General features: G+C 37.6%; 2 protein-coding genes across 16 annotated transcripts in view; both read left to right on the top strand.

The window, feature by feature from the left end:
- LOC127447983 (protein dopey-2-like) overlaps positions 1–4,114 on the top strand; it is a 47,339-nt gene extending 43,225 nt beyond the window's left edge. For 3 of the 4 annotated variants that reach the window (XM_051710259.1, XM_051710261.1, XM_051710260.1), the window contains exons 38-39: positions 383–515; positions 2,610–4,114. In XM_051710259.1, the coding sequence (XP_051566219.1) occupies positions 383–515; positions 2,610–2,873 (397 nt within the window). In that variant the 3' untranslated portion in view covers positions 2,874–4,114. The remainder of the gene's footprint in view (positions 1–382; positions 516–2,609) is intronic. The other variant, XR_007898451.1, reaches the window with a different exon arrangement.
- Positions 4,115–9,392: 5,278 nt separating this feature from the next.
- The window catches only part of usp9 (ubiquitin specific peptidase 9), a 70,253-nt gene continuing 54,598 nt past the window's right edge, over positions 9,393–25,047 (top strand). For 4 of the 12 annotated variants that reach the window (XM_051710184.1, XM_051710188.1, XM_051710189.1 and 1 more), the window contains exons 1-9: positions 9,401–9,736; positions 12,663–12,916; positions 18,841–18,986; positions 19,195–19,274; positions 19,464–19,576; positions 21,138–21,356; positions 24,315–24,430; positions 24,519–24,770; positions 24,864–25,002. In XM_051710184.1, the coding sequence (XP_051566144.1) occupies positions 12,821–12,916; positions 18,841–18,986; positions 19,195–19,274; positions 19,464–19,576; positions 21,138–21,356; positions 24,315–24,430; positions 24,519–24,770; positions 24,864–25,002 (1,161 nt within the window). In that variant the 5' untranslated portion in view covers positions 9,401–9,736; positions 12,663–12,820. Of the gene's footprint in view, positions 9,737–12,662; positions 12,917–18,840; positions 18,987–19,194; positions 19,275–19,463; positions 19,577–21,137; positions 21,357–24,314; positions 24,431–24,518; positions 24,771–24,863; positions 25,003–25,047 lie in introns of all 12 variants that reach the window. The other 8 variants (XM_051710186.1, XM_051710191.1, XM_051710195.1 and 5 more) reach the window with 4 other exon arrangements.

A 25,047-nucleotide genomic window follows, 5' to 3' on the forward strand; every position in this document is an offset into this window, starting at 1 on the left:
GTCATATGGACTACTTTTATGGTACTTTTATACTATTTGTAGCTTGGAAGTAAAAATAAATAAATAAATACAAAAAAAAAGATTTCATTGGAAAACATTGTCTCGGACATTTGCTAAATATCTCCATTTGTGTTTCACGGAAGAAAGATAGATGTGCGGGTTTAGAACAACGTTAGGATGAGTAAATAATGTAATTTTCGTAAACTTCCTTTAAGTGCTTCTTACATACTGTATCCTTAAAATGAACCTTCTGTAGTTAATACAACAGCATTTGGGTAAATCCTAATTAGTTCTTTTGTCATTTTTATGACAAAATTTGCCTTTCCCTACATAAATGTTCCCTGATCTGCTCCATAGCCTTACATTTCTCTGTTTTATGTAGGTATCGCTGGGCTTTTATTGCCGAGGTAGATGTTGACCATTATGATGGGCCTGGAAACACTTTGTTGGAAGGAGAACAAGAGTGTAAACCTCATCTTGTCAGAATACTGGATGGAATAAACCATCGCTATGGGGTAAGATCTCGACACAAAATGTGCTTGTACTATAATCAGTCCTCTAGAAAGACTGAACTGAAGAAGACCTTTACAATTAGGTTCTATTTGTTAGTATTAGTAAATTAATTAGGTATCATGAACTAAAAATGAGCAACATTCTTTTGAAGCATTTACAGTATTAATCTTGGTTAATGTTAATTTATGTAAATAAAATGTTTCATGTTTAGTTTATTTCATAATGCGTTAACTAATGTTAACATACAACTTTTATTGAAAAAATGTATTAGCATATATTAGTGTAAGATTAATAAATGCTGACTGTAAAAGTATTGTTCATTGTATGTTCATAACTAATGTTGTTAACTAATGTTAATTAATACAACTAATGTTAATTAATACAAAATTGTGAAGTGTTACTAGACCTTCTTCAAATCTGTTTTACACTGGCTTGTTTATTTAATGTGGGGTAAGTCTGTGGCATTGCTGAGGCCTTTACCTAACTATGAGATGATAATTCAGGATTTAAAGGTGAAGTGTGTATTTTATCAGAAATGAAAGGTGTAGTCACCCAAAAATGATAATTTTCTCATAATTTTCTCACTCTTACACCATCTTAAAGTCGTATGACTTTCTGTCTTCAGCAGAACACAAACAAATATTTTTTTAAAGGATGAATGTGCTTTTGTCCATACAGCGTAAGGCAATGGGCTCCAAAACTTTCAAGCTCCAACAAGGACTTAAAGGCAGCATAAAAGTAATCAATACGACTCAAGTAGTTTAATGTCTTCTGAAGCTATACAATTGTTTTGGGTGAGAAACAAAGCAAAAATTCATCCCTTATTCACCAAATCGCTTCACTTCTGCCCCGCTCTCCTATGCACGTTCATGAGAGAAGCTCGTGCACACGCCCTTGTGCTTAACGCATGCACACTTGAATGTTCACGTGAGAAGTGACACATGCAGGATACAACCGGAATCAAAACATCTGAACAACCTGACGTCAACTTCTGCCTCAAACAATGTTGTGAGTTTGGGGCAGGAGTACCAGTTTTTCAAAAAACTACAGATGAGGGGTCTGTTTAGGGAAATCTGTTTAGTCATTATCTTTGCAATTCTGTTTGGTGCTGCTAGTGGTGCAAAAATGACACACTTCACCTTTAAAAAAAAAAATAAAACTCCCCATGAATGTTAAGTAGATTAATTAGTTGATTCAGCAATGTTGAACGAGTAAAGATGCTCTTTCACAGATACACACATTTCAGTCTTTTTCTTCTAAACGCACATGTGTAGAGTACACACCGATGAGCCAAAACATTATGACCACTCACAGGTGAAGCGAATAACGTTGATCATCTCCTAACAAGGCTACATGTCAAGGTCTAGGTAGATTAAGTGTTAAGCGAACAAACAGTTCTTGTAGTCAACATGTTGGATGCAGCAGAAATGGGCAGGAGTAAAGACCTGAGCGACTTTGACAAGTGCCAAATTATGTCCAGACGACTGGGTTAGAGAATCTCTGAAACTGCAAGGCTTGTGGGGTGCTGCCGGTTAGCAGTGGTGAGTACCTACCGACAGTGGTTTGAGGAGGGACAAACCACAAACCGGTGACAGGGTGTTGGGCGCCCAAGGCACTTCGATGCATAAGGGCAATGAAGGTTATCCTGTCTGGTCCAAACCGACAGAAGGTCTACTGTGGCACAAGTCACAGAAAATTTTAATGATGGTTACGGGAGGAATGTGTCACAACACACAGTGCATCACACCCTGCTGCATATGGGGCTGTGTAGCCGCAGACCGGTCAGAGTGCCCATGATGACTCCTGTCCACCGTCGAATGGGCACGCAATTGTCGGAACTGGACCGTGAAGCAGTGGAAGAAGGTCGCCTTGTCCGATGAGTCCCATTTTCTTTTACATCATGTGGACAGCTGTGTACGTGTGCGCCATTTACCTGGGGAAGTGATGGCACCAGGATGCACTGTGGGGTCTTGTAGAGTCCATGCCTCGGCAGATTGGCACTGTTTTGGTGGCACGTGGAGGACCAACAGCATATTAGGCAGGTGGTCATAAGGTTTTGGCTCATCAATGTAAATCTCTTGTTCCTGTGTGTACAGGAGTTGAATGGAATGGAAGGAGTTGCAAGAGAGCCAAGCACAGACCGTGTTGAGTTCCCTCTGCTCACGCTCCGTTCCATCATCTCGATTGTGGATCTTGTGCCATTCTTCAACACTCTCTGCTGCTCTTTTAATGGCTCTTCTAGCCCCTCCACGCCCCTCTCACACACTGTCGCAGACTACCCACCATCAAGCAGTGAAAGGGTCATGAAACACCTAGAGCACATCACTGAAGGAGAGTTCCTCGATGGAATGGACAGTTAGATGATCCATAAAAAAAGATGTCTTTGGAAACTCCAAATCCTGAAATGTTTCGCTCAGATCATGAAATTGCTTTTGTAATTTATGTCATTGGTTCAGGCTCGGCACCAAAGGGGGGGCAAGTTGGCCTAATGTGCTTGGCTCACCCTGCTCGCCAGCCCCCAACTAAACGGCCCTTCCTGAGAACCCTATGGCCACCAGGATTATAGCTTATTTCTTATAGTTAGTGCCGGGCCTACATTGGTTTCTATTTGAACACAAAAGTGCAATCAGATTTAATTGTAGCATGATAGACTACATATTAAATGCATACAGGACCCTGTGAATTTTCTTGCTAAGATGTTAATGCATGTCAAGTCAATGTTATGACCTTTCTTAGTCTTACACATGGTTAATGTATGTCATCCTTGTATAGTTTTAATTGAGCATTCCATTCTGTGCATTCCATTACTTGGCTGAATGACCCAATTTAAACTTCATTTTGGTTTCAACAGCAGTAACAGATTATGTGTTTGTTGCTTTGTCTACGAAGTTTGTCATTTGTATGTAGGGCTGTCCGTCAATTCTTTCCTTAAATTTTCTTGCCGTATTTTGCCTCCAGTACCTGACCTCCTCCTGTTTTTTCCTATATGGCTCATTGTTTTATAAGAAAGTGCTGTTTATCAAAAACTGTTTATAGGACTTTCTCTTGCTTTCTTATCTCATCTTTTACTCCATTTTCCTCACTTTAAAGGAAGTAAAGAGGTGAACTATGAACTATTTTTATGTGAATATTGAATGTCTCCTTCCTTTTACTTTGTGTAGAGTGGATACTCTCTATATTTTTACAGCAAAGTAATAGTAATGTATATTTTATTTCTGTACCTAAGGGAATGTTTTTGATTCATGTTCGTGTTCTTCATCCATTCCATTTGTCAATTGTGGGACCTCAATTAAGTCTTTATGCTGTGGCTTTCATTTTAGAATCCACCTGATCTGGCAATTATAGTTTGTTTCAAGTGTTACCACTAGTATGCTACCTTTTCTAGGTACATTTTTAGAACAGTATGGTTGAAGTGCCTAAAAATAAACATTGGAGAAATTCTAGTAATGAAACATCTTTCCTTGTTCTGTTGTTGTTATATGCAATTGTGCCTCAGAAACAGGCAGTTATGAAGCTTGTAGTTTGCTTTAAAGCCCCATTAACTGCACTAAAATGAGATGTTAGTGATTGAAGTGATCTAAAAATAAAAAAATAAACTGCATGAAGATGTCCACAGCTTGACTCTATGTTCATGTACCGGTTCATTCACTGGAATCCTGTTGCAAATTTAAATTTTTAAGGAAAAATAATGATAATGCTTATTAAAGTGAATAATTTTGTGTATATGTACTGCAGACCTGAATAAAATGACTCAGAACCAGAGAATGTTACGAGATAAGCCACAACCAATGTTAGTGCAGGGGATTACACTGAATTTCTGCCTGCGTGCGTGCGTGTTCTATTGGGGTCCTTTTTGTCCTTAACAGTGTTCTAAACATACGTTAATTTAGTAGGAACATCACATAAACTACTAGTTTATAACATTGTTTAATTTAGTATTTTACTTTTTAATGAACTAATAGGCTACTCTTATGCAGTGTACAGATAAAGATCTACAAACTTCAATAAATTAACTGACTCCAAAAGCAAAATATAATTCAGTCTGGGGTTAATTTAACCCTAAAAGAGCAAACATATAAGGATACCTCTGAAAATTAATTCATTGCTATTTTTTTTTTAAAAAACATTATGGCCCACATAATACATTTCAGTGTTTTTTTCTAAAATATTGTTTTTATTTTCAATTTTATAGCTTTTAGAAATCATGAAAATTACATTGAAAAGATAGGAGTGTTTGCCTCGTGGTCAGATGCCTTCTCAAAAAATGCTGCAGTTTTACTTTTAAATAAAGATTGCGAGTTGACGCCAGACTTTATATACAAAGTCGCATATACTCAGTATTTGCAGGGACCCCCTTTTCAATATTTTTCACAAAAATTTGACCTACTCACTTATTGCTCCTCTCCCCAGCCTTGTAAATGTTTGCATCCCCCAGAATACAAAAATCTTTTTAGAGTTAAATGCGAGCTTTGTTGCTCAGCAAACAATAAATATATAATAAATAATATATTTTTTAATTCACTCTTTGTTTTGCACCTGCCAGATAGTATGAAAGTAGCTTTACTTTCAAAAGCGATGTTTTGAAATCTTTTTATTATTGTAAGGTAAATCTAATGAGTCCCTGCGCCCTCTGGTGCTGCATTAGAAAGATTAGTTTTGACAGTTTGAATGTACTGCAATTATTTATTTTTTTCCACATTTTTTTTTTTATTATATTTTAATTTCACACATATACATATGCATTTCCATGTAACAGAAAGAACAAAAACAAGAACAAAAAGAAACAAAACAACACAGGAAACAAAAACACTTCTCAGTACCTTACATTAATATTCAGTACTACCTCTTAATCTTCTGTTATGTACTACAATACTTTTGAGAGCAAATGGTAAATATTACCATGCATAATATTAGCAAAGCTATTTCACCAAGATCTTCCTTCTTGTTGCCAAGTTTAGTAAGTTTACTATATAAGGTTTTAAAATAGCTTTGTGTCAATATGTGAACTAATGAACTAATACATTTAATCAAAGGCTTAATTTCAGTTGTTGGCTAATAACTGGAAATCAGTATATTATATTTTCTCTTTAAAACATTTAAAGTACAAGTTTTATAATAATAATAGTACAGTCAAAAAACAAAACAAAAACAAAAAATAAAATAAATGAAAGTATGGGAATTATGTAAAGACCAAATATGTTAAACACATCAAAACTTCATTATACTTTAGATTCTTCAAAATACCTAACCTTTGTTTAGATTACAGCTCTGCTCACTTTGGGCATTCTCTAAACCAGCCTCATGAGGTGCCATTTGGGATGCTTTTTAAACAGTAGGCCTATTGTGGCTGCTTTTTTCTCTTCATAATCCAACTCATCTATCAAAGGAAACAGAATTTACATTCTTACGTAGGCACAATTAGTATTTGTCTTAAAATATTATTTCAAGCTTTCAAGCTTAATCAAACGGTTGTTGAGATTATAAGAAACCAAAATCCATGTTTCCTAAAGTGAAAGGTTTTCTAAACAGAAACCTAAATTGACTGGTAGAGTAGGTACATATATCCTTTTATATATCAGCCATTAAAATAAGTTCACTTGTTGATCTTAGATCAAAATAACAGAGACATAATATAGATTGCCTGTAACTCACTTTTGGCACTGCTGGATTAAATAAGAACAAAAGGGGCAACAGTCAAAAAAGAATCTCATTGCTCACAATTATTGACATCAGGCAACTCCTAATAGTAGATCTATTGCAGATTCCTGTACAAGATCTGCTATCTCTATCAGGTGGGTCACCTTTCTACCCTGATTTACTAGTAGCTACACCACTGGATATGGCCAAGTTAGCTGGGGGTATGTAGCCTAATTGTCCACTTCCCTTAAATCTCTTTAATCATTTTGTATTTTAGTTTTAGAAATGAATGCAGTTGTTGATTTAGCAGATCAATGTTTTCTTGATGTCTCAACAAAAGTTATGACTGTACCTCTGACAAGTGTTGATCTCGAGTGTCTTCGCTATAAGCTCAGCAGCAACATATCCCGAACCAGAAGTAGCCTACCGAAGGTGCTTTCCTCTCTGTCAGGTGACTGAATTAAACTCATTGCATTCTTTACACTAGACAAGGACCAAGCTCTACACTTTGTCCTGCATGGGTTCTCCTCTGCAACATACAAAAGGCTTTTGAGTGACCAATCAGTTGTTTGCCTGTCACAGATGGGTTGTGGGGTCAAGCCCTATTCAAGCAGACATTGTCCAAATGAGTGACTCCTGTTATTCAGGTGGCTTGTCTATGAAGCACTGCATTCTATCATCCAGGTCATTGTATACTGTCAGAAGGGGCGGAGCTAGGGGGTGGCCAGGGGTGGCCATGGCCCAAACATGGACCAAAGCCTGGCAACCCCATTGGCTACCCCACTCGCAATTGCTGTTTTGGTCATTTTTTGTCTTGGGCACAATTTAGTTAGTCTTTCTACACCAACAACCACCATCCGTTTACCACAACTATTTTGGTACAGGGGCCACATTGGGCTTTAATAGTGAAAAGGGGGCCACATTGTACAACTTTTGATATACATTGTTCCACATTTATTTGGTTCTTGTACCTTTTAAGCCCAGAAATAGTTGTGTACTCAATTTTCTGAAGTGTATATGTTGCCTAAAGTATTGTATTGCTCTACAAAGGTAGATACTTTTCTATCAGCCGTTAAAAAAAACTGAATAAAGGCTGAGCATAATTATTAATTATTTATTTTTACCATTACTTCCCTGGTAATGTATTATTCAATCTAACACTCTCTACATTTGGGGTCTGGTTTAATTGAAAAAAAATCTTAAATTATAGAACTTTTAATGTTTGTCGCAAAGCGGGACATTTAACTTTTTTTATTCTCAAAACATTACCCCTTATGCTCTAAAAGGGACATGCGGGTCTCGTCCATGGCTTGTCTGCCAATGGTTTGACTTTCATTCAGCATCCAACTGAATAAAACAGGCTGCATGACTATGATAAATGATTACTGCAAGAGTTAGTTTAAAATACAGGTGCGAGGGACTTTAACATTTCTAAATTGCGCAAATAAAAAAATACATATTCATCTCTCTCTTTCTTTTGCCCACGTGTCAATGATGTCGAGATCTACGTTTATATTTTATTAAAGTTCATCACTGAGAAGGTTTGCCAGCAAATTTAGTAGCACCAAACAGCACAAGCAGCCTCAAGAATGAACACAGCGTGACCGTATTACACTTTTCCTTGAGTAGAATATCGCACTATTGATTGCTATATGTGTTCAAAAGGGGATTCAGAATTACCTCTTTTATTTTTTTATTACCTGAAACCGGCTGGGTGTCAAATCTTAAGTGAGCTACCTACATATACACCATTTTTGGGCATCAAAGCATCCTATGTTAGCAGATCGCTAGGTTTTTGAGACATAAACTATCGCCTCTTCATCTCTAATGCACTTTTCTGACATTTGGAGAGAATTGCTTTTAGCATTTCTTTTGGTTGAATTGGAAACGCCCATTATCTGCTTGTGATATTCATTTCTTCCCATTATCTGTTCAAGTTAATCTATACATTTTTAGTCTGTATGCAACTTCTTGGAACTCTGATGGGTTTATTATGATAAATGTGAAAAGGTCAAATTTTGAAATGTTTCTGTTGCCATGCATGATAAAGCAGTCCGTCCATACTTACTAACAGGTTAGTTATGTAGTAAAGGCTCTGTTGAATATATATATATATATATATATATATATATATATATATATATATATATATATATATTTGCTGTGAGTTCTTCTAGGTGTTTGGAAACCTCTTTTTCAGGTTTTTCAGGATTACTCTGATATTAGAGAGAACAGATATTGGAGAATAGTTACATTTCTTAGACAGGACCTTATGGGACCCACTGTCCAATAAGTTGCCAAACTTATTTCTAAATTAAAGAAAACATTTTTTAAAGAATTAATTTATCATAATACAAATTCCCTAAAAAGGTTCATTAATCCGTTCAGCAGTCCGGACTATCCTTTGAAGTCTTCTAATGTCTGACTTGGTAGCTGAAACCTAACCAGACAGTTATTGAAGTGCAAAGGACAGACTCAGTGACTGCTGAGTAGAACTGGATCAGCAGCACCTGTGGCAGGTTGAACTTCCTCAACTGGCCAAGGAAGCACAACCTCTGCTGGGCCTTTTTCACAATGGAGTCAATGGGGTTTAAATGCTTATTGTGGAATAATGTCTACAGTATACTGATGTATTCAGTGGTAGTAAACTCTTTTTCAAGCATAGCCATTCAGGGCTGCCTCTTAAATTCATGGGGCCTGGGACAAATTTTCCCCATTCCCTAAAGCTAATGAGAAGCCTATAAAATAGAGGACCTAGGTGGGCCCCAATTGCCACAGAGCCAGGACAACGTTACCCCTATCATGTTGATTCTGAGAAATGTTTATGTTGCCTTTGCATGATAAAGCAGTCCGTCCATAATTACTGGTAAACTAGCAGGTTAGTTACATAGTAAAGGCTCTGTAGAATTTTTATGTATTTTATTTGCTGAGTGTTGCATGTGATCTGCTCTGTTTAAATTTTACTCTTTGACATTTGTCAAGTCAGCCAGCTTCCTTCTAATCCATTTATCTCATGCTCCACATTGAACATGTTGTTGCTGATTGATTTTCATGCAAAACATTAGCTTGTCTGTACGGCAACAAACAAAACGTCCTATGCATCCGTTTTTCCCATAAAACCTACCATGTTGACTGCTCAGTGCACTACTTGTTTTGGCTCAGAGTGAGTGTGCAATAAGTGTGTGCATGGTGTCTGTTATCACAAAATCAGGTGTCAGGTAGGCGAACTGTGTCTCCCAACCACGCATGCCCAGCCGAGTCTCAAGTCCAAGCGGTTAGTGCACGGATATACTTCTCATTTACTTCCACCCGTAGCACGGTGACGGGTTTTTAAGCAGTCTGACACAGGAGAGAGAGAGTGCGGCTGGAGACAGTTTGAGGGAGGGGGGCCAGCTGCAGTCGATGCTGGTGGTGACGCAGGAAAAACACCCAACAGCAGACAATAAACCAATGATCTGATCGCAACTCAGTCGTGTTATTTATAATCGAGACAGCCAGGCACATGTGCACGGCTTTGTGATTATTAAACAGCACTTACATGATCCGATCTGGGGTCGTATGGAGGAAAGGTCCAGTTTGATTCTCGGTAAGTGGGTTTGTGTGTGATGCTATACGAGGCTAGCGGCTAATATCAGATGATTTGCAAGTCAGTGCCCGCTTAGCTTAGCTTGCACAGCTCCGTTAACGAATTTCAGGACGTTTCGACGTGTCACCGCTTATCGCTTTACAGTCGCCTACCACTTCATCAGCTCAGCCATTCTAAATGAGCCGATTTAAGGTAAATTGCATCTAAAGATAACATCAGGTCAGTTTGAGGAGGTTGATTCGTGGCTATACCCGAAACAAGTGGTTTTGAGGTGGACAGGACGGTTGTTTTGACACTGGTTTATTTGTTTCGTTTTTATCAGGCTGTTAAGTATAAAACTGGTCTATAAGATATTTAAAGGGGGTGTTTTGGTATGTTAATAGCTTTAAATTCACTGTCACGAGCTGGTTGTGTTTTGCTGAAGTCCAGCTGTTAGCCGTTAGCATGTTAGCCTGTGAGGCTGCGTTTAGCTGCTGTATTTACATTCACTTTCGCTATTATTTTTACGTTATAACTTCGGACTTTAGATATAAAGTTTCAGAGCTTTAATATGTGCTTAGATTTGGTTGGCGACACAGATAAACCTGTTGTATCTCAGATTGTGATTGGAAAAGGAAACAGGCCTAAACCACCACTGTGTCAAACTAGGCCCAATACATAGAATGGCTGTTTGAAAACCACCTGTGCTGACCACCGAGACGGCGTTTTTGGGCACCGAAAGCACGTTTGGAACGTTGAAACCGGCTGGGTGTCAAATCTTAAGTGAGCTACCTACATATACACCATTTTTGGGCGTCAAAGCATCCTATGTTAGCAGATCGCTAGGTTTTTGAGACAGTAACTATCGCCTCTTCATCTCAAATGCACTTTTCTGACATTTGGAGAGAATTTCTTTTAGCATTTCTTTTGGTTGAATTGGAAACGCCCATTATGTGCTAGTGATGTTCATTTCTTCCCATTATCTGTTAAAGTCAATCTATACATTTTTAGTCTGTATGCAGTTTCTTGGGACTCTGATGGGTTTATTACGATAAATGTGAAAAGGTCAAATTTTGAAATGTTTCTGTTGCCACGCATGATAAAGCAGTCCGTCCATACTTACTAACAGGTTAGTTACGTAGTAAAGGCTCTGTTGAAAAAAAAAAAAAAAGAAATTATATATATTTTATTTTTTTGCTTTGAGTTCTGGGTGTTTGGAAACCTCTTAGTTATTTTGTTATTGTGTAGTGATTGCAGGTTTTTCAGGATTACTCTGGTATTAGAGAGAACAGATATTGGAGAATAGTTACTTTTCTTAGACAGGACCTTATGGGACCCATTGTCCAGCAAGTTTAGTCAAACTTATTTCTAAATTAAATAATTTTTAAGAATTTATCCTAATACAAATTCCTTAAAAAGGTTTGGCGAATTAGATTTTTAAATTTAATTTATTATATTGATAATTATTGATACTTAAAATCAAGATTTTATATGATATACAAATTTAAGGAACACTCTTGTGTTCTTGTCTGAATTAAATGTCAGTGTTTATGTTGGATGAATTTGATATATGTATGCTTGACTTTGAGTAAATTTTCTTGTAGCCAGTGAAAATGTTTTAATCATTACAAATCATACATCCACAGAATCATTTGCACTAACTGCCTTTAAAAAACAAAAAAACAAAAAAAAAAAAACATTGTCTAGAATTTAATTAGGCTACATTACACTGACATGCTTTATTCATTTGAATGCTCCAACCTCTTTACATAATCATTGCTTTCCTCTGTTCAACTCAGCGCCATGTATCCAAAAAGGATGGTAATTTAAGGACTCAAAGGAGTAGTTCACCCAAAAATGAAAATTCTCTTATCATTTACTCACCCTCATGCCATCCCAGATGTGTTTGACTTTCTTCTGCTGAACACACAGATTTTTAGAAGAATATCTCAGCTCTTTAGGTCCTCATGATGCAAGTAAATGGGTACCAAATGTTTAAGTTCCAAAAGCACATAAAAGTAACCCATACGACTTTCAATGGTTAAATCCATATCTTCAGAAGCAAAATGAAATGTGTGGTTGTGAAACAGATCAATTGAAGTCCTTTTTACTATCAGTCTCCACTTTCACATTCTTTTTTGTTTTTGGTGATTCGCATTCTTCATGCATATCACTATCTACTGGGCAGGGTGGAGAATTTACAATAAAAAGGACTTAAATATTGATGTTTCTCACCCACACCTATCATATTGCTTCTGAAGATATAGATTTAAACACTGGAGTTGTATGGATTACTTTTCATGTTGCAACATTCACTTGCATTGTATGGACCTATAGAGTTTAAATATTCTTTTAAAAATCTTTGTTTTCTGCAGAAGAAAGAAAGCCATAAATATCTGGGATGGCATGAGGGTGAGTAAATGATGAGAGAATTTTCATTTTTGGGTGAACTATTCCTTTAAATATGTTGGCTAAAGACAACGTAAATTGCTACACATTAACCTATTGTGTAATAGTTTTGCTTAGCCTTTACTTTGCTTTGTGATACATCTGTAATAATATCCAGTTAATAAAAAAGGTTGATCAGGTCAAAAGGTCCCCTCGTAAAGAAATATTTTGTTTATTTATTTTGTCTTCATTAAAATACAATAGTTGTCTTAAATTGTTCCCACAGTCTTGAAAAACCTGGAAATTTTAAATTTGTAATTTCTAGGCCTGGAAAAGTCATGGGAATTTCTAAAGTAAATAAAAAAATGTATAGTTATGCTCAGCTCTATAATAAATTGGGCTAGAAATTGCTCATTGTGTGTACATTCTCTATAAAATAATTTTTCAAAATCCCTATCCAATAATCATGAACAACTGGCAAAGTCATGGAAATTCATTGGTCAAAATGTGCAGGAACCCTGCTGAATTAAGATATTGATGCCATTTTTTTTTTCTTCAGGTTATGCAATGGTCTCTGCAACATATCCAGTCCCGCAGGTGGTGCTTTCACTTTCAGAAGTGTGCCGGTTCTCCGTCGCTCCTGAGGAGACACTAATTTTTTCTGGTGTGCCAGCTACATAAGCAGACAAGATTGCAAAGATCTGCCCCGTGTCGAGTATGACGGCCACGACCCGTGGCTCCCCCGTGGGAGGGAATGATGGTCAGGGCCAGGCTCCGGATGGCCAGCCCCAGCCACCCTTGCCCCAGAACCAGGTCAGTACCCCACTTTGAGTTCCCCCCGTCTGTGTGCCAGTCCCTGCCTGAAAATATCTGTTTGTTCTATTACATTACCAAAGGAAAACTGTCACTGGAGAGAATTTATGTTACAATAATAAAGCTGGCAGTGTCCCTGCTTTATGCTGCATTATGGTCTTCAAACCACATCTCATCAGGTTTGGCAGTTTGAGTGTCTTCCAGAGGAAAACTTAAATGCCAATGTGTTTCTGTAATTGTGCTCTTCCCTGGATGTCAACAGAAGGTAATGCGTCCCTCTTTAGTATACCACAGCTCTCCTTTATTTTATCACAGTGTTTTTGTAGATGGTTTTTACATGCATGGTGTCTTGCAGTGTCAGAAATGAACTTTTATATTAAGGGGCAATTTTTGCCCCTGGATTTGATTTTTGAGGGTATTTTTTTTTTTACCTTTTATGAGAGACATTTTGTTCTAACCATTTGAAACAAACTGTCTCATTTTGTTTGTCAAATATGTCAGTTTAATCAGTTCAATAATACATATTCTCAAGAATGAGAATTTTATTTCATTAAGAATTTAATCAAACTCTTGTTTATGCCATAATGTGTATAACTAGGACTATAATAGAATATTAAAAACTATATCAGAAGAATATAAACACAAGAATTAATTACAAGGGCAGTTATTGGTGTCACAGTTTGAATTTTAGGGGCATTTTTGTCATTTTTGGTGGAATTATTGTCCTTAGCACCTCTTAATTTCTGACCCTGGTATCTTGTCAATTTAGAGACCTAAATAGATCTAGAGCTGTGCTATACAAACCTAGTAGTTTGTTTTCCGAATAATGTCTGTAAAATAACATTTCTTTTAGATAAACAGAAATTCTGAGCACAATGTCTACATGGTTTTCACTATTTTGTTCTGACATATTCCATACAACCATTTGCAAAGACTGCTGCTCCATTATTTCAATTACTTTATTTCTCAGTGGTCTGTTATTGTTGTAGCATCAATTTCAGATTTACCTGTCCTTGAATGTCCTGCAAAACTAACTTCGGCTGGTCATTTTACCTGCTGGTCAGATGGTTTCTTCCTGTCAAAACGGGCAGTTCTTGACCAGAGTAAGCTGTTTACATAAGATACATTCTTGAGTTCAAAAACAGCTAAATGGAGCGCAACGGAATGGTACAAAGTAGAACTATTTTTTACTTGACATACAGCATATTAAAATGCTACAATAGTGGCAGGAAAAAGCTCATAAGACATGGCGCATCAGCGGCCTAAAGGCGTGATCACACATACCTTCGCATGGCAAAATTCTGTGGGCGAAATACAGTCGTCTCAATTAGAATCCGCTCGATCGTGAATTTTGCGCAATGGACTTTCGGTGTCGAAGACCGTTTTCACAGACTGTGACGCATTTCCGCCTTATTTAGCAGCATAAATCTCACAATTATTATTATTTTTTATATTATACATTTTTTAAATATTGAGTGTAAATTTTAACAATATGCTTTGTGTTATATTACCCTGGAATTATTTTAAAAAAACAAATTATCACAGCTGCGAGGGAGTTTCGACCACAGCTGCTGAGAGAGTAACAGTAAATTTGGCATATTCTCCCGTTTTACTTAATCCACCGCTCTCTGTTTTTTTTCCTCTTCTGGAAAGTCATTAAAACGTAAGAGTGGATTTTTTTTCTTTTGGTCATGGGGCAAATGGGTAAGTGAAAATAATATTTGCTGTGATCTCCCATTCACTCCCATTCTTCTCTGTCGAAGTTTACCCTGCAATCGTTTACTTCCGCGTTCCAAAACACAGTGTGAAAAATTTCTATTTTGCCTTGAGTTCAAGTTTGGTGAACTTTGAAGGGCGAAATCGCCATATTGACCAATAGGAATTTGCTTGGTTTGGCAGTGACCTCTGTGTGGGCGGTGCTTTGTACACAGCTTCACTGAATAGGGATGTTAATGATTGATCAAAAATTTATTAATTGTCTTTAATAATTTGAGTAAACTTATCGATTGTCGATTAAAGGATAAATGTGTTCTGAAATCAAGCCAGCAGACGTTGATAAGGCTGTCTATACAGTAACCCGCCACTAGAGGGCGCTTGCGGGCTGCATGTCATTATCCAGTTCACAGAAGACAACAACGCACAGGTGGGAGAAAGTGTGCTCAATGTAAACAGTTTTGGAGTGTTTCTCTTTGAATTAACTTTAATGTTTTCTGCACTGTTAAAGTACATGACAACAAGCACTGTTGATATCCTTGTTTCATCCCAACCTACAATTACGTCAGCAATCGCCAGGAAAGCACGAAGGTACATTCAGCTGACATCTCACCATCGATACCTTAGAAACGGTATGTTAAGTACTTTGTTTAGGCAGCGTGTTAGGATTTGACTTAATGTCAAATAAAAAAAATAAGTCCAAAGGTCAGAAATACCCCACGATCCACAACATGAAGTTTTAATGAACTCAAATATGCATAAGTTATATATCTTGAATACAAGTTATTTTTAACAGTAGCCTAATTCATTAACAGTATTTAAACAATTCACAAATTTGTACTAAACACAGCCTAAATGTATTAAAATACACTGCTAAGAATATTTTAAGAGGAAAATGCCAATACTTGCATTCCTTAAGTGTATTAATGTAAATTATATTTAAACAATAGGCTACATGCACATATTATTTGGGATCCTCCATGTGCGTTTTGCGATATTAATGTTAACGATTAATTGATCGATCATTTCCATGACGGTCGATTATGTAACTGTCTGAAAATTGACATCCCTTACGCTGAATATTCACATGGACAAGGATATAATTTTAGCTGTGAGTTTCTTTTTAACTTAAGTCTCACCGAGTGTTAAATAAGGCTGCTTGATTATGTTATGAGTAGGTTATGTTTTCTGGATTCAAACGCGCTCAATGTCCGCCCACACCATCTTCGACCGTGGAATTTTGCTGTGAGAAGTTACTGTATGTGTGACTGCACCTTAAGCAGTTTAAACTGCTTTAAATATAAAAACTAAACAAATATATTATAGAATCAATAATATATAGATTCAACCCAATCCACTAGATGGTTGTTGGATTACTAATCTTCCATCATGTCACATCCCTAGCAGAGACATGGAAGGACCCTTTTCCACATTCAAAGCAACAAGAAGTCAAATCTCTTATGAGGGTATCATCATTGTCAAATGAGTACCCTGTAGAATTCTAGAGCTTTATAGCCAAACTCTGTCTTACTGTGCATTGCTTTTCTCAGAGACAAATGTATCTTGGTCTTAATTTAATTATTGAATAACGGTTTAACAATGGTTTGATGCATCTATAGTCCAATAATATAAATGGTGGTATTATGGCAAAAGGAAAGATAAGAGTCTCTCTTTGATTATGTGGCAGAGTGCAATTGTTACATTCTCCAGGGATAGACTGCAGCAGTGTTATCTATTACACCTGTGCTCACCCCGAGTGCATGTTAAGAGGAAGGAATCAATGAGGATGAGGCGCCTGGCAGAGAAAAGCACACCAGTTTGTTAGAGATGTGTAGCGCCTAGACGTGAGAAGCAAACTGGCTATGTAGGTCAGCCAAGCAGAAGGAGCCTTTTCCAGCACACCCCCACATTTCCCAAGTTCCACAGGCTCCATTCAGCTTTACCAGCAGAGCTCCAGCCCACATACGTCCATTGACACAGCACAGGAAACTGACATGGAGCATCTTAAAACTGCTTTATCTTCCTTACTTTTTTTTAATCCCTCACATGGACACATATATACTTTATGCTTGACAATTTGAATGATTATACTGTCACTAAGACTCATGAATCATGAAGGTGGTTTAGCAATGATGTGTGAGGTTATGTAACGTTAGATTTTTATAGATAACAAATCAAAATTTACCTTATGGATGGGAATTGTATGGAATTTAACGTTTCTGTCTGGTTCCGATTCCATTTAATGATTCTGGTTCCTTAACAGTTCCATGAACAATTCTTAGTACTTTTGGGGATGCTCCAAATAATTATTGACTACACTGGTAGCTATATTACACTATATACTTGTATGCTGTATTCATTTTGCTTATTTTATTTCTATATTATAGATCTTCAAATGCATGTTGTGTCATGAACATCAAGTCAGTAATTACACTGATGTAAGTCGCAGGAGCATTACTTACCAGGAGTTTATTATGCGTTTGCTACAGTATTCTGAGTGGTTTTAGCATGTTTCAAGACGTTGCTAGGTGGTTGCTTACTTGCCCAAGTGGGTCCCACTGTCTACACTGGGCTGGTCTGACACACCGTTCCGCAGTGGCTTGAGGCTGTCCATATTGGATGCATTGAAGTGAACATTTTAAATGATATGCAGATTGCATGGAACAATCAGCTGTGAGTTCGAGTAGACTTCAGCAAAGGTTAAATAGGAAAATAAACTGTATCCTATTTTATTTTCATTGGAAATCCGCTGGTATAAAAGTTTACTTATTATATAATTGTTATTGTTACTGTAACTGCGTATAAATGTGGTTAGAAACAAAATATTATTTAAATTAGTTGACCAGAGACCTGAAACATCTCGAGCTGGCTTTAATGTAGAAGTCAGAATGTATTTAAATTGGCAACAAACTAATTTCTTGGCAAAAAGATTCAAAAGTAAAACAATTTTATTTCAGACAGACTGAATAATAAAGTGGCTGGAGTAGCTCTGGAGCATTTCAGCAATAGAATGGGACAGCCTTTTACTGTCGGCGCTGAGCGCTGCAACGAACACTTCCAATGTAGGCAGCTTCATTGATTGAAATAGGATCTATTTGCTTTTGACGTTACGCGGCGTAGACAGAGTATCAGTCTATGATATTTTATGCCCCTTTTATTGTCTGCCAGGCAAAAATAGTATGTAGGGATGCACAATATATTGGCAGCCATATATGTATCGGCTGAAGTTATCGGTCCAATCAGAAAATTTGTCCGATATATTAAAGCTGATACATTATGGCTTTTTCAGGCACATGCTACTCATCATGTGGCTTTTGATTGGTGTCTTCTGGCTTTGCTTTAGAGGCTCATACTGGATCTGAGTAAATGTTCCATTATACAGTATTTATTTGTCACATGCATTTTGTTTCTTTTTTCTTTTTGTATGTTAAAGCACATTGTTGCGTTTACAGTGAGTTTGAGACTTGTTTGCTTTCCTTAGTTTTGTCTTTTTCCAGGTTTGAATCAAATGCAATGCACTGTATTTATAAAAGTAGCTCATTCATCAAGCTAATTTGAAATAGCAGAGTCATTATGCTTCTTTTTTTTTTATTTGATTTTTTTTATGATTATTTTTATAAAAGTTGGCCATTGGAATCAAAGTAGACTACATTTGGTAAATGATTTAAAAGTTTTAGGTGTTTCTTGCAGGTTCCTTGTTTTCTGCAATTGAAGTTGTTTTAAAATAAAAACAATAATCCACTTTGAATGGTTGATTTCATTAGAAGTGCTCCGGATGTGGCTTTATAAGGTGAGCCTTTTGTTTTTGTAATCAGACACACAAAATAAAGATTTATATCCAAATATAGATTTATCTGCAAATATATCGGTTATCAGCCTCCAAATACACTGAATTAACGGTTATTGGTATCGGCCAAAATTTCCATATCAGTGCATCCCTAATAGTAAGTCATATAATATGTAAGTAAATAAGAATTATGATGCTTGCCATAGCTACTTTTCACAGGTCAATAAAATCCCATCACACACTTCATCTCATTGAATACTGTTTTGCTAGGAAATATTGAACATTACGGAGGTTAAATGCATTGTGAAAGCGGTTTCAATGCTGTAGCCTGGTTTAGCCAGAAACGAAGATCCTGAATATGTTATCTGTGTGTCTTAGGCTTGTCTTTAAACTTTCTTGAACCTCTGAACTGTTTGCTTTACAGACGTCCTCTCCCAACTCATCCAATGAGAACTCTCCAGTGAGCCCACCAGATGACCAGGGTCAGGGGGACTGTCCCACTCCCCTGGAGGAGGAGGAGCCAGCTTTCCCCCACACTGAACTGGCCAAGCTGGATGACATGATCAACAGGTAGGACTCGAAGCAATGAGTTTAGGTAATCCGGAGCACTGAAGAAGTTTAATCAGGGGATTTTTTGGGGGGGGAAATGCTCTTGGAAAATTCATGTTTTGTTAGATGAATGCTTAAATGGTTGAAATTGTAGAAAATTATTATTGTCGTCTGGTAATAAGTTAAAGGATATGCAGAAGAATTATGCTGTTTTTTTGTTTATAAACAGACCTCGTTGGGTTGTTCCAGTCTTGCCAAAGGGTGAATTAGAAGTTCTTCTTGAAGCTGCTATAGATCTTTGTAAAAAAGGTAAAATAGTTATCCTCCAAATGTGTTATCTCTTTATTGCCATTTAATATTGTTGCTTTATTATCTAATTGTTTTGTTGATGAGTAGGTTTTTTTTTTCTGAGTCTTAAGCTTTCACTTTTGCTCTCAAAGGAATTCTTTATAGTCTCTGTCAGCCTCTGATAGTTTTTTCTTTCATTTCTGTCTCAAGGACTTGATGTCAAGTGTGAAGCATGCCAGAGGTTTTTCAGAGATGGCTTGACAATATCTTTTACGAAAATACTGACAGATGAGGCTGTTAGCGGATGGAAATTTGAGATACATGTGAGTCCTGCAACCTGAATTTTGGTGCCATTTTCATCATGACTTTACTAAAAATAAATAATAATAATAATATTATTATTAAAATATTTATTATTTTTATATATTTTTTTTGTGTGTGTGTGTCTGCACATTAAGGTGTTTTACTAATCTATCTGGCTGTCCCTTCAAGAACTGACTGATTCTTAGGGCAGCTGTGAAGAAATGTAATGCTATTTTTGGTGCCCTCATCTTATTTGGTGTTTGATTAAAATGCCAAAGCTTAGATCAAAGAACCCCTTTCAGTAAAACAAAGGCAGTATTTGGACACAGTTCTGAGTCACCCCTCTTAAACGAGGCTCGTTTTAGCTGCTCTGCGATCAGCCTCAGTGGCACGCAAATATAAACCATTTTTTATATTTTGAGACTGCCTTCTCAATATAAATAAAAAAATATAAGCTGCACTTGCATTTCATTTTAGGCCAGTACATAAAACTACATCAACAAACTCTTCTAGCTATGCAAGCTTTATTTCTATATGTGTCAGAACTCAATTCATAACGAAAAACAAGTGTGCTGTTGTAAGTTGCACTGTACCTCCGGCAATTAGTGTAAACTGTCATCTTCTGTGATCATTTTTCTCTTTTCTATCACATAACATTAAACTGTTGACATCTTTATGGCTAGCTACTTGAATAATAACACATGGGGTTTAAAGGGATAGGTTACCTAAAAAATATAAATTCTCTCATTTACTCACCCTCATGCCAAACCAGATGTGTATGAATTTCTTTCTCCTGCTGAACACAAACAAAGGATTTTTAGGATAATATATCAGCTCTGTTAGTCCATGCAGTGCAAATGAATTGTGACCAAAGCTTTGAAGCTCCAAAAAGCACATAATAGCAGTATAAAATAATCCATTCGACTCTAATGGTTAAACCCATGTCTTCAGAAGCAATATGATTGGTGTGGTTCAGAAAAAAATCAATTTTTTTATTTTTTTATTTTTATTTTTTTTACTATAAATCTCCACTTTCGACCAGCCCTCATGCACGTTCATGAGAGGACCAAGTTATCCTTCTATGTTTTGGTGATTTGTATTCTTCGTGCAATCTAAATAATGATCTGTTTCTCACCCACTCCTATCATATTTCTTCAGAAGACATGGATTTAACCACTGGAGTCTTATAGATTACTTTTATGCTGGCTTTATGGGCTTTTTGGAGCTTCAAAAGTTTTGGTCACAGTTCATTGCATTGTATGGACCTAGTAGCTGAAATATACTTCTAAAAATTTTCGTTTCTGTTCAGCAGAAGATAAATTCTTATACATCTGGGATGGTATGAGGATGAGTAAGTGATGAGAGAATTTTCATTTTTGGGTGAACTATTACTTTAAATGCGCAGACATTTTAAGGTAACTTTTTCTCCCCCTGGAGTACTGAAGTTTGTTACTGCAAAGTTATGTACAACTGGACCCATGAAATACATTTGCCAAGAATTTGTCTACATTTGCCTACTTGCGTAGAGTATGTTTTTGGACTAAGATGTCAACAAATGATCTGTCACTTTTCTCTCGACAGCGATGCATCATAAATAACGCCCACCGACTGGTGGAGCTGTGTGTGACCAAGCTCTCTCAGGACTGGTTCCCTCTGCTAGAACTCTTGGCAATGGCCACCAACCCCCACTGTAAGTTCCACATCTACAATGGTACTCGGCCCTCAGAGACGGTGCCTGCTGGGGTTCAGCTGGCTGAGGATGAGCTGTTTGCCCGTCCACCTGACCCTCGCTCTCCCAAGGTGAGACAGTGCTTGTCAGTGGCGCAATTTAAAGATTACTATTTTGGACTGTCATAAACCTTCTTACTTGAAGCTGTATGGTGTACCTGCAAAGTGAGATAAGAGCTTGCTGCAATGGAAAAGTAAAACTGGCATTTAACTAGTTGATTGTGAGCATAAACGATTGTAATAAAGTCATTCAGGGCTATTTCAGACCTGTAGCTTGCTTGATTTGATCGGAAACGGGCTAATATAGTTAAAGTGTTGCATTTTCCTCATAGTTCAGTTCGCTTTCACAAGGTAATGTTTTAAAACTGTAAAATTTTTATTTATATCTGTCATTAGTTGCTTTTGCATTATTTCTGCATTGAAAAATAACTGTTCTCACTGTCCCGAAGTTCTCTCTCTCTCCCGTGTGCCCACACACAAATGTGTACACACACACAAAGAGTGAAGCCATGTTTTTATTTGTCAAAAAGTTGCTGGCGCCGTCCTACCTGTGTCTGTTCTTCCACTATCCAAAAGAGAGAAGCGATCGTGAAGATCGACCTATATCGGTATAGCCAAAAGTCTATATCTGCTTTTTGATGTTGAATTACAGTGAAGAGCTGACCTACAAACCAAACAAAGGGAGAAAATGCACGAGGTTTCCGAAACAAATGCTGCAAAAGAGCCAGGTGTGAACTCTGTAAGGATGTGATTCATGGAGTAACTTTACCTTGTGAAAGTGCGTGATTGTGTATTTATCCTATCAAGGCTTGTCGTAGAATGCGTATGTCCATATGCAGCTTTCAGTGTGTAAAGAAATTACGTTCTATAAAAACAGATTGTTGTGGCTCCGCTTTCTGATGTCATTTTAGTGAAGGAAAAACGGCAGGGAAAAACACTAATCACCATAATCGCAATGGATTACAATTAACGTTTGTGATAATATGCAGCAGAGTGCGACGAAAACGTTCAGATCAGCTTGACCAGCTTGTCAGTTCTTCAGTAAAGCTCATTGGTCATTTGAAGAGAACATGAGCCCGCCTCTGTGACAGAACAATTTTTTCAAGCAACCCTGATGTGCTTTTTCAGTTTTTGAAGCCATTAACTCTGCAGGGATTCCCGATGGTCAAGTGACCTCCCTCTGGCAGACGCTACAGTACATCCGGAAAGTATTCACAGCGCTTCACTTTTTCCACATTTTGTTATGTTACAACCTTATTCCAAAATGGATTAAATTCATTATTTTCCTCAAAATTCTACAAACAATACCTCACAATGACAATGTGAAAGTTTGTTTGAAATCTTTGCAAATTTATTAAAAATAAAAAACTAAAACTAAATCACATGTACATAAGTATTCACAGCCTTTGCCATGACACTCTAAATTGAGCTCAGGTGCATCCTGTTTCCACTGATCATCCTTGAGATGTTTCTACAACTTGATTGGAGTCCACCTGTGGTAAATTCAGTTGATTGGACATGATTTGGAAAGGCACACGCCTGTCTATATAAGGTCCCACAGTTAACAGTGCATGTCAGAGCACAAACCAATCCATGAAGTCCAAGGAATTGTCTGTAGACCTCCGAGACAGGATTGTATCGAGGCACAGATCTGGGGAAGGGTACAGAAAAATTTCTGCAGCATTGAAGGTCCCAATGAGCACAGTGGCCTCCATCATCCGTAAATGGAAGAAGTTTGGAACCACCAGGACTCTTCCTAGAGCTGACCGCCTGGCCAAACTGAGCGATCGGGGGAGAAGGGCCTTAGTAAGGGAGGTGACCAAGAACCCGATGTTCACTCTGACAGAGCTCCAGCATTTCTCTGTGGAGAGAGGAGAACCTTCCAGAAGAACAACCATCTTTGCAGCACTCCACCAATCAGGCCTGTATGGTAGAGTGGCCAGACGGAAGCCACTCCTCTGTAAAAGGCACATGACAGCCCGCCTGGAGTTTGCCAAAAGGCACCTGAAGGACTCTCAGACCATGAGAAACAAAATTCTCTGGTCTGATAAAACAAAGATTGAACTCTTTGGCCTGAATGGCAAGCGTCATGTCTGGAGGAAACCAGGCACCGCTCATCACCTGGCCAATACCATCCCTACAGTGAAGCATGGTGGTGGAAGCATCATGCCGTGGGGATGTTTTTCAGCGGCAGGAACTGGGAGACTAGTCAGGATCGAGGGAAAGATTAATGCAGCAATGTGCAGAGACATCCTTGATTAAAACCTGCTACAGAGCGCTCTGGACCTCAGACTGGGGCGAAGGTTCATCTTCCAACAGGACAACGACCCTAAGCACACAGCCAAGATAACAAAGGAGTGGCTACGGGACAACTCTGTGAATGTCCTTGAGTGGCCCAGCCAGGGCCCAGACTTGAACCCGATTGAACATCTCTGGAGAGATCTGAAAATGGCTGTGCACCGACGCTCCCCATCCAACCTGATGGAGCTTGAGAGGTCCTGCAAAGAAGAATGAGAGAAACTGCCCAAAAATAGGTGTGCCAAGCTTGTAGCATCATACTCAAAAAGACTTGGCTGTAATTGGTGCCAAAGGTGCTTCAACAAAGAATTGAGCAAAGGCTGTGAATACTTATGTACATGTGATTTTTTTTTTATTTTATTTTTTTATAAATTTGCAAAGATTTCAAACAAACTTCTTTCATATTGTCATTATGGGGTATTGTTTGTAGAATTTTGAGGAAAATAATGAATTTAATCCATTTTGGAATAAGGCTGTAACATAATAAAATGTGGAAAAAGTGAAGCGCTGTGAATTCTTTCCAGATGCACTGTATTCTGCACCTTGTCTCCCTCCGCCTGGTTGGCGATTATGTTAATGAAGCTCACACCTGTAAAATCCCTGGAAAAATCACCTAGTGTCAGCTAGTCTTTCTTTTAAAGCTGTGTTTAGCTTTAATTTCAATGTTTTATTTTGTTCTTGTGCTGTACTGGTGTATTTTCTGAAAACGTCCTGTTTGTTTGTTTCCTGCAGGGCTGGTTGGTGGATTTAATAAACAAATTTGGCACGTTAAACGGGTTTCAAATTCTGCATGATCGATTCGTGAGTGGCCAAGCTCTGAATGTTCAGATCATTGCTGCACTCATTAAGTAAGAGCAATCAAACATTTTTAACCTGCCTGCCTGAAAGTTGGAATTTTGAATTTGGTAAGGTGTGATTGATTGTTGTGTTTTGCAGGCCTTTTGGACAGTGCTATGAGTTTCTCACTTTGCACACAGTGAAGAAGTACTTCCTTCCCATCATAGAAATGGTTCCCCAGTTTCTAGAAAACCTCACGGATGAGGAATTGAAAAAGGAAGCAAAGAATGAAGCCAAAAACGATGCCCTGTCTATGATAATCAAATCTTTGAAGAATCTGGCCTCTCGAGTACCAGGCCAAGAGGAAACAGTGAAGAATTTAGAGATATTTAGGTTAAAAATGATTCTTAGGTGAGATGAATATTTGATTAAACTTGTTTTAAGACGTTAAGCAGTGCTTGCAATTATTGATTTAGATAACTGGGGCCAATTGTTTTGCTACAGGTTATTGCAGATTTCTTCTTTTAATGGCAAAATGAATGCACTAAATGAAGTAAACAAGGTGATTTCAAGTGTTTCCTACTACACGCATCGTCATGGCAATCCTGAAGAGGAGGAGTGGCTTACGGCAGAACGCATGGCAGTAAGTAATGCTGCTGTAATTAAAACTAAAGAATGAGCATTGGCT

Source organism: Myxocyprinus asiaticus, chromosome 11 (genome assembly GCF_019703515.2).
Source record: "Myxocyprinus asiaticus isolate MX2 ecotype Aquarium Trade chromosome 11, UBuf_Myxa_2, whole genome shotgun sequence".
NCBI classification, from domain to species: Eukaryota; Metazoa; Chordata; class Actinopteri; order Cypriniformes; family Catostomidae; genus Myxocyprinus; species Myxocyprinus asiaticus.